Source organism: Gopherus evgoodei, chromosome 3, assembly GCF_007399415.2.
Source record: "Gopherus evgoodei ecotype Sinaloan lineage chromosome 3, rGopEvg1_v1.p, whole genome shotgun sequence".
In the NCBI taxonomy this organism is placed as follows: Eukaryota; Metazoa; Chordata; order Testudines; family Testudinidae; genus Gopherus; species Gopherus evgoodei.
The window spans coordinates 182636355-182653036 of NC_044324.1; the positions used below are offsets into that span (position 1 = coordinate 182636355).

Consider the following 16682-nt stretch of genomic DNA (forward strand, 5'->3'; position numbering starts at 1 on the left):
CTGCCGCTTTTTTAGCACAAGTTCCAATTCAGGACATCTGCAGGGTGGCAGCTTGGTTGACAGTTGACACGTTCATGACTCGCTGTGCCATTACACAGCAGGACAGAGAGCATGCCAGCTTCGACTGGGCTATGTTACAGTTGGCCTGTCCTTAATCTCCAAACCCACCTCCAGTGCAACTGCTTGTGAGTCGCCTACATTGGAATGGACATGTCCAAGCACTTGAAAAAGAAAAAATGGTTACTAGCCTTTCTGTAACGGTTGTTCTTTGATACGTTGCACATGTCAATTCCAAAACCTACCCTCTGTCCCCGTTCTCAGAGACAGTTGGTAAGAAGAAACTGAAGGGGAGCGGAGTTGTCAGGGTTCTTTATACCGACGCTATGAGCACGTGACTCCAGGGGGCGCTAGAGCTGGTCTAACAGATACAACTAAGGGAAAAAAATCCAGCAACTCTGTTCGGGACACGCACACACCTCCATTGGAATGGATATGTGCAACACATCTCAAAGAACAACAGTTACAGAAATGTTAGGAACCGTTTTTGGTCCATTGTAATATGTTTAAAAAAATATTAACTGAACAATAAAATTGCAGGGTTCACGAGATCAAGACAAAGCTGAGAGGAAGCGAAAAGCTGAGATTGCTAGGCTGCGCAGAGAGAAGATCATGGCTCAGATGTCTGAGATGCAGCGGCACTTCATTGATGAGAACAAAGAACTCTTTCAGCAGACTTTAGAAGAACTGGCTACTTCAACCTCCAGAGTACTCGATAATAGGTGAAAGGAAAACATTTTAAGTAAAACTTTGAGAGAGTTGATGAATCTCTTTTTGTTACTTTCAAATCAAATATCCTCTAGTCTTTCTATTTAAACTCAAAAGCTATATTTCCTTTTCTCAGCAGACAACTGTCCAGCTCTTTCAGACCATTTGTTGCTTTTTTCAGACCACTTTTTTTCTGCACACTGCTAAGATTATAGCCAAATTGCACTAAATATCCATGACTGATTGATTGATTCAGAAAATTAAACAGACAATAGGAAAAAAAACCTGCCTGGCTTATAAAATCTTGGTTAGGAAGTGTGGTCAGCATGATGATTAATTGTTAATTATACTAGGGAAAGTTGTTTTGGACATAGGGAAGTGGGACTAACTAGTATCTGTTTGTGAGGGGTGGGGAAAAATTATTTATAACCAGCTGAAGATCCAAACTAAGGTATATTTTGTGGGGGATTGGCAGATGGAAAATGTGGCATTTGGTATATGAAGCAGATGGGGACAGCTGGGAAAAGTACAAGCGTGGCCTCTACTTATATAGGGGTAGGTAGTGTATAGAAATGAAGCTTCATTGCTTCCAGGGGAGGATTTCTGTTTTATCTGGTCTGAATCAAGATTTATAAAACTCTGTGGTAGTACTTATGAAATCCTGAATGTAGTATTCCAAACCCAACAATAGACCATTAATGTTAACAAACAAACAAACAAAAAACTTAAACTAACAAAACCAGTCTGTTACCTTATTGTTGGGTAGAAAGCCTCCAGTATTTGATTGCGTTTGGATGCTATCTTTAATATAGCCCCTGTGTACTAGGTGTAATTAGATACTAAATTATTGTCCCCCTAGTTGTAAACTTTAAAAAACATGCCAAACTAAAGACTAAGATTTGCATACACCTCTGTAGCTTTTACTTTCAAGCGTATTTTTAATGATTTAACTGCAATTTTAATCTGGAAACACTTAAAATATGATTTCAAGAAAGCCAAGAATATTTTCATGTTGTCAACGTCTGGAGGGCATAAGGTCTCTCTGAAATGTATTGTTGTACAGTGGTTTTTGGGGACACGTGCATGGATGTATATGTAGTAACTCCTCACTTAACGTCCTAGTTATGTTCTTGAAAAATGCAACTTCAAGCGAAATGATAAGTGAATCCAATTTCCCCACAAGAATTAACCTCCCTCAATTTACATTATGTTTCAGGGGATGTTTTTTGCCAGACAAGACATTATATACATATACAGTATAAGTTTTAAATAATTTTAAACAAACAATTTAATACTATAGTCACCAATGATTGTGAAGCTTGGTTGAGGCAGGGCGTAGCGGGGTTGGAGCACCGGGGCTTGCCATGCTCCGCCTGCCAGGCACTCCAGCTAGGGAGCGGGGTCTGGGTGCCAGGGCTTGCACTGCTCTGGGCACTCCAGATGGGGAGTGGACAAGCCGCTGCTCCCAGGCTGGAGCGCCGCCGGGAGGGAGCCAAACAACGTTACAAGGGAAAGTTGCAGGATTTTAAAGGAGTATATTCTCTAATAGATCAGCAACCTAATAACAAAACAACATTAACCGGGACAACATTAAGTGAGGAATTACTATATGACAAATGTTTGCTTATTTACAAAATTAAAATGAATGAACATAAAACTACACCAATAAACTAATAAAAACTTAAAGCATGATCTAATTTAAATAATTGTCAAATGATGTACTCACTAGTATAATTTGATTCCAGTTCTACAGTTTCAGATACAAAGCTTACAGCTTTGGGGCCAAAGCAAACTAGAGTGACTGAACGGAGACAGGTTGTTACCTGTATATTGTGTCAAGAAGAACAGGAGGTTAAAGTGGACAACAGGGCTATGGTCTTGGCAGCATTTGTTCAGAGATCTACTGTATTGTCTAAAAACCGGAACAAAGTTATTCAGGATCCTGGTAAGTTGTATTCATATTTTTACTATAACATTCTGAAAGAATCATCTGTATCTGCCCTGTTTCTTCTTCTGAAGTAGATGTGTTCCACTGTGCCCCTTTTCATTAGTTAACTATATAATTGTGAGCAAGCTCAGACGTAGTCAGTGGCAAAATGCTCCTTGGCTCTGTTAGGAACGTGCCTCATAAGTGGTAGCTAGGAAACAGAGGCAATATAATATCTAACATGCTTCCTCTAGTCATAATTATAAATTCAGTTATTGAAAACTGAGGTGTGTCAGGTGAAGGTACATTATATTTTCGTGGGTAGAATAATGGGAATGAGAGAGAGGCAATATGGATGTATTGGAGATGCTCAACAAGTCATTATTAAAAGGCTTGTGCATGTGAAGCCATTAAATGTTTTCCGGTTGAGTTTGTAACACCAAGCCATTCCTCAGTGGCTTTCAGGTGTTAGTCCCATGTTTTTCTTTATTCCATCCCAATTATTAGTGTAACTGGAAGCCTGATAGTGCAAGATCTAGCAGATACCCGACTGTCTGGTAGGCAGAGCCTGAAACAAAATATGCTATATAATAAATTAAGAGGCAGTTCTAATATCTAGCTACAGTTGCAAATGGAGCTGCCTGCCCCAGAGTTTCAAATAGACCTTTCACTATGCATGAGGAGGCTTGTTAGGAGCAGAATTACCGGCTCAGCTTCATGGTTGCCTCAACCAGTGAAACTCCTGTAATTTTCTGCCTGAGGATGTCTGCAGTGCAGGTGGGAGTGAGCTGCACAGCCTGCCTATCCAGACTCATTAGCAGTGTCCAGGGTAGCATGCTAAAAGTATAAATGTGAATGTTCCTGCTTTCTTTCAAACTCACTCTATCCTCTAGGCTTGAGAGCTTGAGTTGGAACATCCCACGTTGATATTTTTAGCGTGTTAGTACTAGCTCCCAGCTTCAGCATAGACATACCATCAGAGTCTCCTGATTTTCTCCCTCATTTATACCCTCCTAAGAAATCACCCTGAGCCATAACCTCTCACTACACAGAGGATATATTATGTTAGGACATAAATAGTACATAAATCAGTTGTTCTTTGCCTGAATTTATGTTAAACATTTGGCAGCAGTGAGTTCATTTAATGTGTATAAGTGACACATGCCTTAATAATCTGTATAAAATATTTCTCAGTACAGGGGTTTTTTTTTTTCTTGTTAGATTCTTTTTGGTAGAGAAACTCAGGAAAAAACACTTTGGTTTCAAGACTTTTCTGGAACAGCTCATTTTTGGTTGGTTGGGATTGTCTCATCTGAAATATTCTCCGTTCATATTACTTGTATGCAAATACACAGAATATTTTTCTGTACTACATCATACCTCTCTATTCCACTTATATAAAATTAATCATGTTCTGTAGGCATGATTTCCACCCCTCCCCCCTGGAGTGCTGAACACTCAAAATTCCAGTTAAACAGAATGGATGCTGCTTGTGTTCAGTGCCTCTGAAATTCAGGGCCTGTTTGTTTTTTATTTCATCTTTAATAACTAACTATTATGTATTTATAACTGAGCCTTTAAACTGTGTTTCAAATAACCTAGCTAAAAAGTATATTGGTAAAGATTGGTAGTATGCTTTAAATTGACTTTCTCAAAGGAATAATCAAAAAAGTGATTCTTTAATAATGTTTAATAAAGCATGTAAATGACCAATGTAAATATTTACATGTTAGAAATATCTATTTATTATATAGATTTTTTAAATCTATAAAGATTTAAATGCAAAAATGTTTGTTTTTACGCAGAAAAATATGACCCATTATTCATGCATCCAGAGCTGTCATGTGGAACGCACACAGGTAGCTGTGGACATATTATGCACGCCCACTGTTGGCAAAGGTAATTGCCATGTTCAGAGTTAACAGAAGTGAACTTTATTTTCAACTAGACATAAATGATCCAATCCTGCTTCCACTAATACCAGTTGGAGTCTTAATGTTTACTTCAGTGGAAGGATTAGATTTCAAATACATAATTTAAAATAAAGACTGTTATAGACCAATAAAGATATCTAAGATAAAAAAGAGAGAACCTATTAAAGCTGAATTGCAAACAAGATGTATTAGAAATGATAGTTTAGCATCTGTTATCTTGATGAGTTGTCATATAGAGAAGGAATTTACGTGCTTGCTGTTACTACTTAAAAAAAAATTAGTTTACCACTTAACAGTTTTAAAGTTGAGTGGATAAAAGTTTAAATAATGTCTGTAGAAGCTATAAGAGCTTACCTTCATACTTAAATAGTATTTGTATGATGCTAGGATATTGCCATAATATTTAATATGCATCCTGAAATGATCAATACTTTACAGCTGTTGCTAAATTTTAATGTTTAAAAAATGTTTGAATTCTTGCTTAATCTGGAGTTGAGCAAATAATTTGCAGTGAATAACTTGTTTGTGCAATATAGCCTTTTTTTCTGCTTGTAGGATGTCCGTATTTCCCTGAGTTTGTTCTTTAATTTGCTAGACTGCTATTTTTGTTTGGTATGTCTTGTTGCAAGTATTCAATATTTAAATGTTGAGCTTCATTAGTTTATTGATTAGTCACAAGTCTTTACGCCATTGCTTCTGTTTCCTGATTAGAACATAGTTTATGATCAGGAAAAGAACTTGAATAATAGTGGAAGTTGCCAGCGTGTAAGGGCTTGTCTAACTTTGGAAATTTACTAAAATAGCTATTCTGTAATATGTATTTCTGTATAAACTCCCATGTGGACACCCTCTTATTTTGGAATAAGTTCCCTTTTCTCATTAGCTTAATCCACTTCCCAAGTGGCTTAACATCAAGATTCGTTTCTGCTGCTCTGAGCAAGCAGACTCCCACACTGCACTCAGGATCTGTTCTATGTTTGGAATTTTGATTCTTTAGTTCTGGAGCACTTATTACTGCATAAAACTTAGTACTTTGTTTTCTCTTGCAATGGCCAACAAAACTGTGAACAGAGAACAAATTTTCATAAAGAGAATGCAGAGGCACTATTCATTGCTAAAAGAATCATTTTTTCTGAATAAACCTGAAGTCTAGGATTTTCCCCAAACCCGTCTTCTCTCAATCTATTTCAAACTTACTTAAAAAAAAAAAAAACCTAGAAAATCCTGATCTTTAAACCTGAAAATAATCTTTCTTTAAGCGATTTTGAGGTCCATTGAACTAATTTTTGGGGGTTAAAAAAATAAGCTAGAGGTAGCAATTCATAATCTTTGATCAACAAGAATGTAATTTTCATATCTAATATATGTATTTTAGATAATGTTCTTACATGAGCATGGATAAAATGTCAGTACGTGTTGGTTCATACATTAATTTAATCTTTGTCAGTAAAATAGTATTTTAATGTTTTCTAAAGGTATTTTGATGCTGTTCAAGCAAAGGAGCAACGAAGACAACAGAGATTACGTGTGCATACAAGTTATGATGTAGAAAATGGTGAATTCCTTTGCCCTCTTTGTGAATGTTTAAGCAACACTGTTATTCCTCTGCTTCCTCCACCAAGAGGTTTATTTAACAGGTCAGTTTGCTTTTATAAGTATCCTTGTTAACTATGGAAAAAGCCCACTCTTAAATCAAATTAGTAATTAAGATATCTGTGTAATCTAAAGAATCTGGGCCCGATTCTGCACATGTCTATTACCAGAGCTACACATAAGTGCCTTGTGATATGGTAAATGTTTTCACGGTTGGGAGGTGCATGTGTACTTATAACAAATTTTAAAATGCTTTACTGTCAATGAAACTGGAATATGAATTAAACACAGTCAATGGACTACAGAATTTCCAACTCGCATTGTTATAGAGAATCTTGTGATATTTTTTTAAAAAACTGCTCATCTCAGAAACAGCAGATTTTGTCATGTGAAACTCTTGAGCTTTTCAAAATTGTCACCATTTCCCATTATTTTGATAATCTGAATCTAGTATCAGGCTGCCCTCAGTAAAGATAGCTACATCTTGTGCTTTGTGGTTTGGATATTACAAGAGTATAAAGGGATAGGGAAATGAGGATAAATGAGCAGAGGAATGTGTGGAGGGAAGAGAGGATGATTGGTAAGAATTGGGAATATAGAGTGGCAGGAAGAGTGACTGATTGGAGTCAGCAGGAGAGGAAAGGTCTGGAACGAAATTTGAAGGACTGTAAAAGGAGAATGGGAATGGACGGAAAGGGGAGAGGAAGGAAAAATCAGGGAGGAAGGTGAGTGTTGGCGAAAAGGTGGGTGCAGAAAGAAAAGAATAGCTGCTTCTACACCCCAGGGAGGGGAGTTTTCCCTCGAACTACCAGGGGAGGAGACTCTCTCATTATTGTGTGTGTATTTTTGTGTACATGCAAAGTTGAATTTTCCACTTGATATGATCTCACAGGCACTAAAGATTTCCCTCAGTCAAAAAGCAGATCTCCAAAACAACTAGAAATTATTCTTGTTAAATCATATGTATGAATTCCATTATTTTGCTGGGTACAGCATGGTGGCTTCTTGCTTTAATTATTTCGGTAAGAACTTAAAATACCTTTGGGCATAGGTGCCCTATACATAAATTTATTACAAGTTTTAAACATTAAATATTTATTTTCAACATGTGGCAGGGTTCACTTGCTCCTGCCTCTGCTCAAGTCCACAAACAGCGCGTAGCCCTTTTTTGCTGATAAAACAACCAGTGCAGTTTATTTACAATATTAGGTTCCACCATCCTTATACAATATATAGCCTCACCCCTATAGTCCATAGGGAGCCCTCAGCTCCTTAGGCAAGCAGAGGAGAGTGCTCTCTCTCTTTTTGCTTCTTCCACTTCCATCTTGTACCTCTTGTATCATCTGTATAATGGCCTAATTAGCCCCTTAGTTCTCCTCAACCCATCAATTAGGCACACATCTTCTTAGTAAGATCTGTTCTAGAGTAATTAATTGAAGTTCCAGTGACCAGAGTGCTGGGTCAGCTGTTGTTGCCCAGCACCCTGTCACAAACCTAGAATTCTTAAGCTCTTTTTAAGTAGCACAGAAACTTTGTGGTCTGCTAAGTTATTATAAGTTACTGATAATAGTGGACTACATCAGTGTGCCTCTTTATGATAAAACTAAATCTTGCATTAGTGCTGTGGAAGCCCCTACAAATCAGTTGAAGACATGAATACAATCTTTTTCAGTATCAAGTATCAGAGGGGTAGCAGTGTTAGTCTGGATCTGTAAAAGCAGCAAAGAATCCTGTGGCACCTTATAAACTAACAGACGTTTTGGAGCATGAGCTTTTGTGTACTTGCATCCAACGAAGTGGGTATTCACCCACGAAAGCTCATGCTCCAAAACGTCCCTTAGTCTAGAAGGTGCCACAGGATTCTTTGCTGCTGCTTCAGTATGTCTGTCTCTGTCGCAGTGTACTGTCTCCACATAACAATGAATTGTGGTGCTTCTCCAGATCGAATGTTGTCAAAGCAGATAAAACTAAAAAGGTTAAGGGTGACTTTTCTGTAGATTACAGTATTGCTTATTTGTTAGCATTTGTAATAGTTTTGTGACCATGAAAAAATATATATTTACATAGTCACTTTTATTCAAAGACACTTCATACAGCAAGTTCTCTTTGTGCAATCCAGAAATATTTGTTTTGGTCATTATCTATAGAAAACTTTTATTGCCTATGTAGACGCACATATATGTTCAAAACTCTCTTCAGTAACACAAGTTCTGGAATATAATAAACATTTTTTAATGATATCCACATACATTTTAGGTTGGGTTTATAGAAAAAATATCTAATGTAAAAGATATGTGTAGCACAGTGGCACGTGGCAGAACCTGTAGTTGAGTGAACATCAGTAATTATCAGATTAAGAGGTCAGAGCTGCATTAAAGAGATTTGCTCTGCCAGCGTAGAATCCATCACACTCAGACTATGTCATGTGGATTAGTTGTCGTCCATCCCCCTCCTTGAATGCTGTCTTATTTCTCACGGCAGGTACATTTTACAAGGGCAGTGACAAAACTATGTCCACACAACTTGAAACAGAGACTTGTATGGTTAAGAATTTACTAACTGTAACATGGGTAAAAAGTCATATTTGCAACCCAAAAAAACCTAACGAAAATTCAAACATGAAACTTGATTCTGTTGAAACTAAAATCTTTATGGAGACCTTAACACCTCAGGATTTGTGAATTACTATTATCAATAGGGATAATAGAATACAGATAGTACTTTGATGATATAGCTATCACGGTGAGTTGCTCTTCTGAATGAGGGGGTAGGAGATTTCAGCAAATGTGTAAGATGCACCACTGCAGAATATAGGAAAAGTAAGAGTAGTACTTTACATGGTAAATCCAAGTAAACTGTAAAATATGCACACATACTAAATACTCTACCACAATGGAGCAGAACTGTGTTTCAGTTAAAAACAAAAATAATTACCCATTGCCTTAAAAATGTCAAGATGGCATGTGGTGATGGTTTATTGCAATTTGAAGTATAATTATGGTTTTCACCCTTCTTCTCTCATAATCTTAAAATCTGATTTTTTTCTCAAACTTTCTTTACATAGGAGAAATTATGCACATTTTTTTTTCAAAAGAACACAATATATATTCTGAAATAATTTAAATTTTTTTAAATGTATGTATTCTGTCTTTTGATAGATTGGATTTTTCAGACCACCCAAATCTAGCTCAATGGATAAGAACAATATCCCAGCAAATCAAAGCATTATATATACTTCGTGATGAAGAAACTGCTAGTAAGTCTGAAAATCTAATATTGTATATCCTGAAGTATGGAAATTTTATTGTGTCACTGAAAAGAGACTCAGCAAATTATCACTTAGACATGGAGGCTTTTACTTCCTGGTATTTTATTTAAATCCAGATCAGGTTGATAGTCTCTCTGAAAGTTCTCATTGGATAACTGCTCCTATGTGAATTGACTTTGGTGGTCTCCACTTAGTTCTTAATGTACCAGTTCCATATGTCACAACTGAATAGCTGGCAACCATGTTTACAGTCTCAGTACTGAAGCAAAGAATTTCATGGCAATGAAGGTTGAATTAACACTTTCCATACAGCTGGTCCTTCCATAGTACAGTTGAGATGATGCTGGCAAAAAAATGTGATGAAAGTTTTATATAGCCACTGCCTGTGTTATAATTATTCTGAGGAATTCAGAACTTCAGTTTCTAATGTTGTTGTCAGTCTGCAACTTTCATGAGCAGTAAAATTCACATATAGATGAATTAATATAATTACAGCATTTATTGGACTTCTTTTATACAGATAATTCTTGTGGTAATTCAGAAAAAATGGATGAGCTACAGCTACCTAAAGGATTTAGGCCTGACTTCCAACCAAAGTATGTATTTCATCTTTAAAAATTATTCATACCTTTGTTATAGCAGGGATATGTGTTCTCTAGTGCTTCAACTGAATAAACCAAAGAACTCCGAATCCCACTTCCATTAGAGGAGCTGAGCTTATGTTGAGAATTGGCCATTGTACACCACTATTTTTGCACTACAGTCAGGCCTCAATTTACACAGTGGTTGTTACCCCCCCAAAACACCGTGCAAATAGAAATCGCATAAAAAAAATACCAAGAGTCTATGGAACATAAGGGTTTAGGTTCCAGGATCACAAGATGACCTCCCTAATTTATACAATATAGTACAGTACTACAGGTTTTATTAAAAAATTTTTAATGAAATTTAAACTTATTACAGTACAGGTACTAATCTTTATTGATGTTGAAAATGAACTTGATACAGTTTCAGCATCATGTTGTTGAAGTCAGAAGTCTGAGTGTTTGTCTGGGGAGGCCGGGGAGTGTGGAGCCGTGTGTGTGTGTGGGGGGGAGCCATGACTTCGGGTGAGTGTGCATTGATGGGACGGGAACGATGGGGCTGCCTTCACTCACCTCCTCCATAGACACTCTGGCAACAGGCACCCCAGGCATGCACTTGGGACAGAGGGTTGGGGTGCAGTGGCTTGCACCGCTCCATCCACCCACCTGGTGCTCCTGCAAGAGAGTAGGATTGGGCGCTTGCCCCCTCCACTCATCTGGCGCTCCTGCAGGAGTGTAGTGTTGGGTGCATGCCCTGCTTGGACTGCCCAACTGGAATGCCAGGCAGGTGGAGTGGGGTAAGCCCTCCTGCCCCAACTCCGCTCCCCAGCAGGAACGCCCGGTGGAGTGGGACGAGCCCTAGAGCTGGAGCAGGGTAGGGGGTCAGCGGGCCTGGATGCTAAGTGGGTGGGTTGCTACCCACCCATGGCTACGTAGTGGAGATGGCAGAAGAGGAGAGGGATAGCTTAGTGGTTTGAGCATTGGCCTGCTAAACCCAGAGTTGTGAATTCAATCCTAGAGGGGGCCACTTAGGGATCTGGGGCAAAAATCAGTAGTTGGTCCTGCTAGTGAAGGCAGGGGACTGGACTTGATGTCCTTTCGGGGTCCCTTCCAGTTCTATGAGATATGGAAATATATCTATATTTAGGGGTTGGTGGTGGAAGATGTGCGAGGAAAAACTGGTTATGGTCAGTTGTTTGGCCTTCTTCTGTATGTCTTTGTAAACTTCCCTGTAAGGAGACAGCACACCATCAAGCTCTCTTGAATTTCAAACTACTTTCCATGAATGGATCTTCAGCCAAAAAAACGAAAGTCTCATAGTTCCTTGGCCAATTGAAAACCCTTATCCAGACTCTTCATTGTCATTTGCAGCTTTGATGCCACCTCCAGCTCCTCACTGTCCTCATCACTGGTGCTTGACTGAATCAGGTCCTCCAGCTCTTTCTCATTGAGCTTGGTGGTGTGAGACTCAAGTAGCTCCTCTCTCTCTCTCTCTCTGTTTCCTGGAGATTGTCAAATCCCTCCCCTCCTACACTACGACCCAGCTCTGTAATTTTCTTCACCTTGTGTGGCATTTTGGGGAAGCCACAAAAATCAGTCACTGCCTTTCTCCACAAGTTTTTCCAGCATGCATTGATGGTGGAAGGCTTTATTTCGTCCAGAGACTTTTATATTTTTAATACACTCTGCTGTTTTGTAATCCTTCCAGCACTGAGTCACTGTTAAGCTTGGATCGCTGTCCACAGCATCTAGGATGCGGTGAAAGGTGCAGCAAGTGTAATAAACTTTAGAAGTTGCGATGACAACTGGGTCAAGGGGCTGGAGGATGATGTGTTTGAAGGCAGAAAAACCACCTCTACGTTGGGATGCACAGCCTGAAGGCTTGCAGAGTTGCCCAGACCATTATCAAGGATCAGTAGGACCTTAAATGCCAGGTAGCGTTCCATTTCATGCACAAAACAATTTTGAAACCAGTTCATAAAAAGCACTGAAGTGACCCACACATGCTGATTAGACCTCCAAAACACGAGTAGCTGATATTTATTTTTGTCTTTGAGCGCATGGGGGTTTTGGGCTGAGTAAATGAGCTTTGGCTTTATCATAAAATCCCCCATTGCATTTGCACAGATGAGAAGGGTCAGTCGGCCTTTTGCAGCCTTGAAACCTGGAGCAGATTTCTCATCTTTTGAAAGAGAGGTTTTCTTTGGCATTCATTTCCAAAATAAGCCAGTCTTATCAGGTTAGAAACCGGAGCAAGTTTTTAACTCGTTCTCCTCAATGAGTTCGGCCAGCTCGGGTGGAAAACTTGCTGCTGCTTCATGATCTGCTAATGCATCTTCACTGATCAGTTTAACATTATGCAGCCCATACCTCCTTTTGAACTTCACAAATCATCCCTCGCTGGCTATAAAAGTACATTCCTTGGCTACACTGCTGTCCCCCAAAGTTGGTGCAGCATCCTATTTTAAGGGATCAGGCAATCTCTTAGCTTTTTCTCAAATCACTGACCTGTCCAGTGGAACCCTTTTCTGTTGTTCATCCTCAATCCATATGTTCAATGTTTTGTCCATCTTTTGTATGGTAGTATCATGAGTATAGAATGACACTTTAGCACTTTTAGATGTACTCGCAGCAACACTTGCTCTAATTTTTGCCTCATTTCTCTTCACTGTATGCAAGATCGACTCATTACAGCCATAAGCCCTAGCCACGGATGATGAACCTTCACCCTTAGCGAGCCTATTCAACATTTCCACTTTCTTTACTAAAGTCAACACATTTTTTCTGCTTCTTCACATGACATATCATTTTTTGAGTCATTCTCTCAATTTCCTTTTAGAGCTCATGGTAAACTATTATTATGGGCAATAAATAGCAGCTGAAGTCAAGCGGACAACATGCCAATATCCCATCACACACACGGAGAGCAGCGTGGTGGAGGAAGGGCAGGAAAGGACAAGCTCAGTCTAGACATGTCAGCACTGGGGGTATAGACAAGGGTGGGCTTTGACCCATCCCCTTAGCATCCAGCCGCATCACACACAAACTGGTTCTGTTCCAGCCCTAGTGCTTGCCCTGCTCTGCCCACCCGCCCTGTGCTCCAGCCGGGCAGCGAGATAGAAGGCTTGCCCTGCTCCACCCTTCACTCCTTCTGGGGAGCTGGGTCAGGGCATGGGTGGCTTACCCCACTCCACCCGCCCGGCATTCCGGCCAGAGAGCAGGCAAGCTTCTGTGCCCTGACCCCACTTGCCAGCAGGAGCACCAGGCGGAGCGGGGCGAGCCCTGGAACTCGCTCCCTGACTAGAGCTCTGGACAGAGTGGAGCGAGCCCTGGACCCTGCTCCCCGACTGGAGCGCTGGGCGGGCAGAGTGAGGCAAGCCCTCTAGCCCGCTACCTAGCTGTAGTGCTGGGTGGGTGGAATGGGGCAAGCCCTGGTGCTCCAACCCCGCTCCCCAGCAGGAGCGCCGGGCGGAGCAGGGCAAGCCCGGACTCTGCTCCCTGGCAGGTGCGCTGGGCGGGTGGAGCGGGGCAAGCCCCTGCGCCCCAACCCCATGCCTGGGGCTGGGGGGCCCCTGGCCAGAGTTTCCATGGCCTACTGCAAGGCCGGCTGGAGGGGTGAGGGGAAGTGCCTCATCCCTGTGCTACCCTCATCATTGCCCACCCATGCAAAGTCAGAGCCCACGCTAGTGTCGGGACAGACCTACGCCACAGATTCACGCATGTTGACGACCATGCTGTACCGTGTAAAAGTGAACCATATCATGTACAAAAATAGAGTCACAATTAATTGACCGTGCATAACTGAAAATATGCAAAAAAAAAAAAAAATGAAAAACTATGTAAATCAAGGCCTTACTATTGCGTCTGAACCAGATTCTAATACTCTTACTGCTCCTTATTTCAGTGATTGGTATTGTTTGTGTAGACCTGGGCACACACAGAAACTCATGGATACATAATCGGACATATATAACTTCATGGTCGAGGTTAAACTTGATTTTATAATAGTTGTGAATTTCTAATCAAGTCATACTTTAAAACTCTCCAAATAATTTTTTTTTAAAAGTGCAAAGTTGTGAGCACATTAATATATTGAAATGTAATTTATAGGATCTACATATCTGGAAAGAATTATACCTGTCTAACAAGTCTCCTTTTTTTAAAGGGAAAGTAAATTAAAGATTCTGCCCTCAAATTGGCACATATTCCTCCCATTATAATCTTAACTATATTCTACCCAATTGTGTTGAGGACAGAGTCTGGATAGTGCTGTTCAAATATGTAAAATTCCAGTCTAATCCAGACAACCAAAAAATTGATTACTGCAGTGCATGGCACAAACTGTTTAAAATAGCATTAAAATGCCAAATCCTTCTTCCAGTATTCACAGAAACAGGACTATTTAGTTAGTAAACTACTTGCTTGAGTCAGGTAAGCAGGATATGGTCCAAAAGATCTTTCAACTTTGTATAAATCAGAGCATTCAGATATTATGCTTCCACTTGATGTTTAGTTTGCCTATTGTCAGAATAGACTTTTAATACCAGTCTCTCTCTCTCATTTCAGGAGTCTTTATTCTGAAAGCATTAAAGAGATGCTAACAACATTTGGTACTGCAACATATAAAGTAGGACTGAAGGTGCATCCCAATGAAGAAGATCTGCGTGTACCCATAATGTGCTGGGGTAGCTGTGCTTACACAATACAGACTATAGGTAACATTTTGTTTTTAGTAACAACTATTGTGTATTGACAAGAGGCTTTCAGATTTATTTAGATTTACAGCACTGAAACTTTTTTACTTCTGCAGAACGAATTTTAGCTGATGAAGATAAACCATTATTTGGTCATTTACCTTGCCGACAGGTAAGATCAAATAGCATCCTCAGTTCTGAATCACTGGGTTGTCTTTTTTTTAATCTAGAGTGTCAAAATTGTAGCCTGAAATTATTGGAGAGTTTCATTTTAACTTAGGTTCCACCCTTTTCTCTATCAATATCTGATATATTTAACTTGAAATAGGGGAAGGCTAGCTCAGTGTTTTGAGCATTGGCCTGCTACACCCAGGGTTGTGAGTTCAATCCTTGAGGGGGTCACTTAGGAATCTGGGGCAAAGTCAGTACTTGGTCCTGCTAATGAAGGCAGGAGGCTGGACTCAATGACCCTTCACGGTCCCTCTCAGCTCTATGAGATAAGAATATCTCCATATATTTTTATTTTATTAAACAAATGTAAAATATAATTAAATTGTTTGTTCTTCATGAAATGCTAATAGATTGGGTTTGTCTCATAATGACAGCCAAAGCAAGGAGCTTTGAGATTGTAACTGTGTTCTGTAAATCTGTTTTTACACACGCACACTGATATCTTTATTACATGGAATTTTTGGCATAATCTGTCTCTCTCAAAATTATGTGGTAAAGACTATAGCTACCTAACTAGAGTGATATACTATACAGAGTCATAAAGGCATGGTTTTATTCCATCTTGAAGAGTTTAATTATGACGTTTAGTTGGGTTTTTGTTGTTGTTGTTTTGTTTTGTATTTTAGGATGACTGCCTTACTTCATTAACAAGATTTGCAGCAGCACACTGGACAATTTCATCTCTTTCGTCAGTACAGGGTCACTTTTGTAGGCTCTTTGCATGTAAGTTCAATACATTATACTAATTAATTTTGCATAATAAGTATAGACACTGGAGAAGTTTGACACAAAAAATTAGCTTACAGCGAGCAATATGATTATCTGAAAAACTATATAAGATAAAACCCTGAAGAAACTTTAAAAGCTGTGAGACTTGCAAACATCATTTTTTATCTAACATTTACATGATTTAACATTTCATTTTATAAGAACATTATTTCTGGTGAACTTATTGTTACTGTGAATGCAAGCATCAAATTTCAAAAATACACTTCAGGAAAATAAAGTTACAGAATCCCTGCTGAGGAATGGCCTGATGGTGTTTTTTCTGAACTATTATTAACAATATTTTAAGTAATTTGTATCAATAATGTTGAGATTTTTTAGACTTAGAACTCAGGGGTGTTTTAGTTTGAGTTGTTGTAAAGCATAGCTTATGATACTGACTGAAAAAAAAATTAATAATGTAATTACATTGTGTTAACTTGAAGACTATTTGAATGAAAATATCAAAAAAGCCCTAAGTTTGAGATGTTTGTAGAAATAGATGAACAGTCTTAGACATCCTAACACTTGAGATCTAGGTCATCTGAAATAGAATATAATAAATACAGATATATTGGCCTGATTATTAGCGGTTGTGCTGCTCAGCACCTTTGAAAATCAGGCCAATATCTATCCCTTTATATAAATAAATGTATGCTATAACCAATATATTTCTTGATGAAAAGAAGAACACTGTCAAGAATTAAGTAATGTGGATATCAGTAGAACCCCAACTTAAAAGTTAAAGCACTATTAGTTTAACTCTCCTTTTTTATCTTCAAGTTTCTTCAGTCCTTGTAAGTTGAGATAAGTGACAGTAATAATAATCAGTAATGCAACAATTGCTTTAACACAAGGTTATTAGATGGGATGGCTTGTAGGGGCTGCACTATACAAAAAGTGCTATTTTCAGACAATGTT

The 16682-nt window shown here is 39.0% G+C and overlaps 1 protein-coding gene across 3 annotated transcripts in view; it reads left to right on the forward strand.

Annotated features, from left to right (window-relative positions):
* UBR2 (ubiquitin protein ligase E3 component n-recognin 2) overlaps nucleotides 1-16682 on the forward strand; it is a 119511-nt gene that overhangs the window by 87549 nt on the left and 15280 nt on the right. For all 3 annotated transcript variants that reach the window (XM_030557628.1, XM_030557627.1, XM_030557629.1), the window contains 9 exons: nucleotides 598-779; nucleotides 2511-2710; nucleotides 4498-4591; nucleotides 6102-6263; nucleotides 9378-9475; nucleotides 10008-10083; nucleotides 14638-14786; nucleotides 14882-14937; nucleotides 15623-15719. In XM_030557628.1, coding sequence (XP_030413488.1) covers nucleotides 598-779; nucleotides 2511-2710; nucleotides 4498-4591; nucleotides 6102-6263; nucleotides 9378-9475; nucleotides 10008-10083; nucleotides 14638-14786; nucleotides 14882-14937; nucleotides 15623-15719 — 1114 coding nt within the window. The remainder of the gene's footprint in view (nucleotides 1-597; nucleotides 780-2510; nucleotides 2711-4497; nucleotides 4592-6101; nucleotides 6264-9377; nucleotides 9476-10007; nucleotides 10084-14637; nucleotides 14787-14881; nucleotides 14938-15622; nucleotides 15720-16682) is intronic.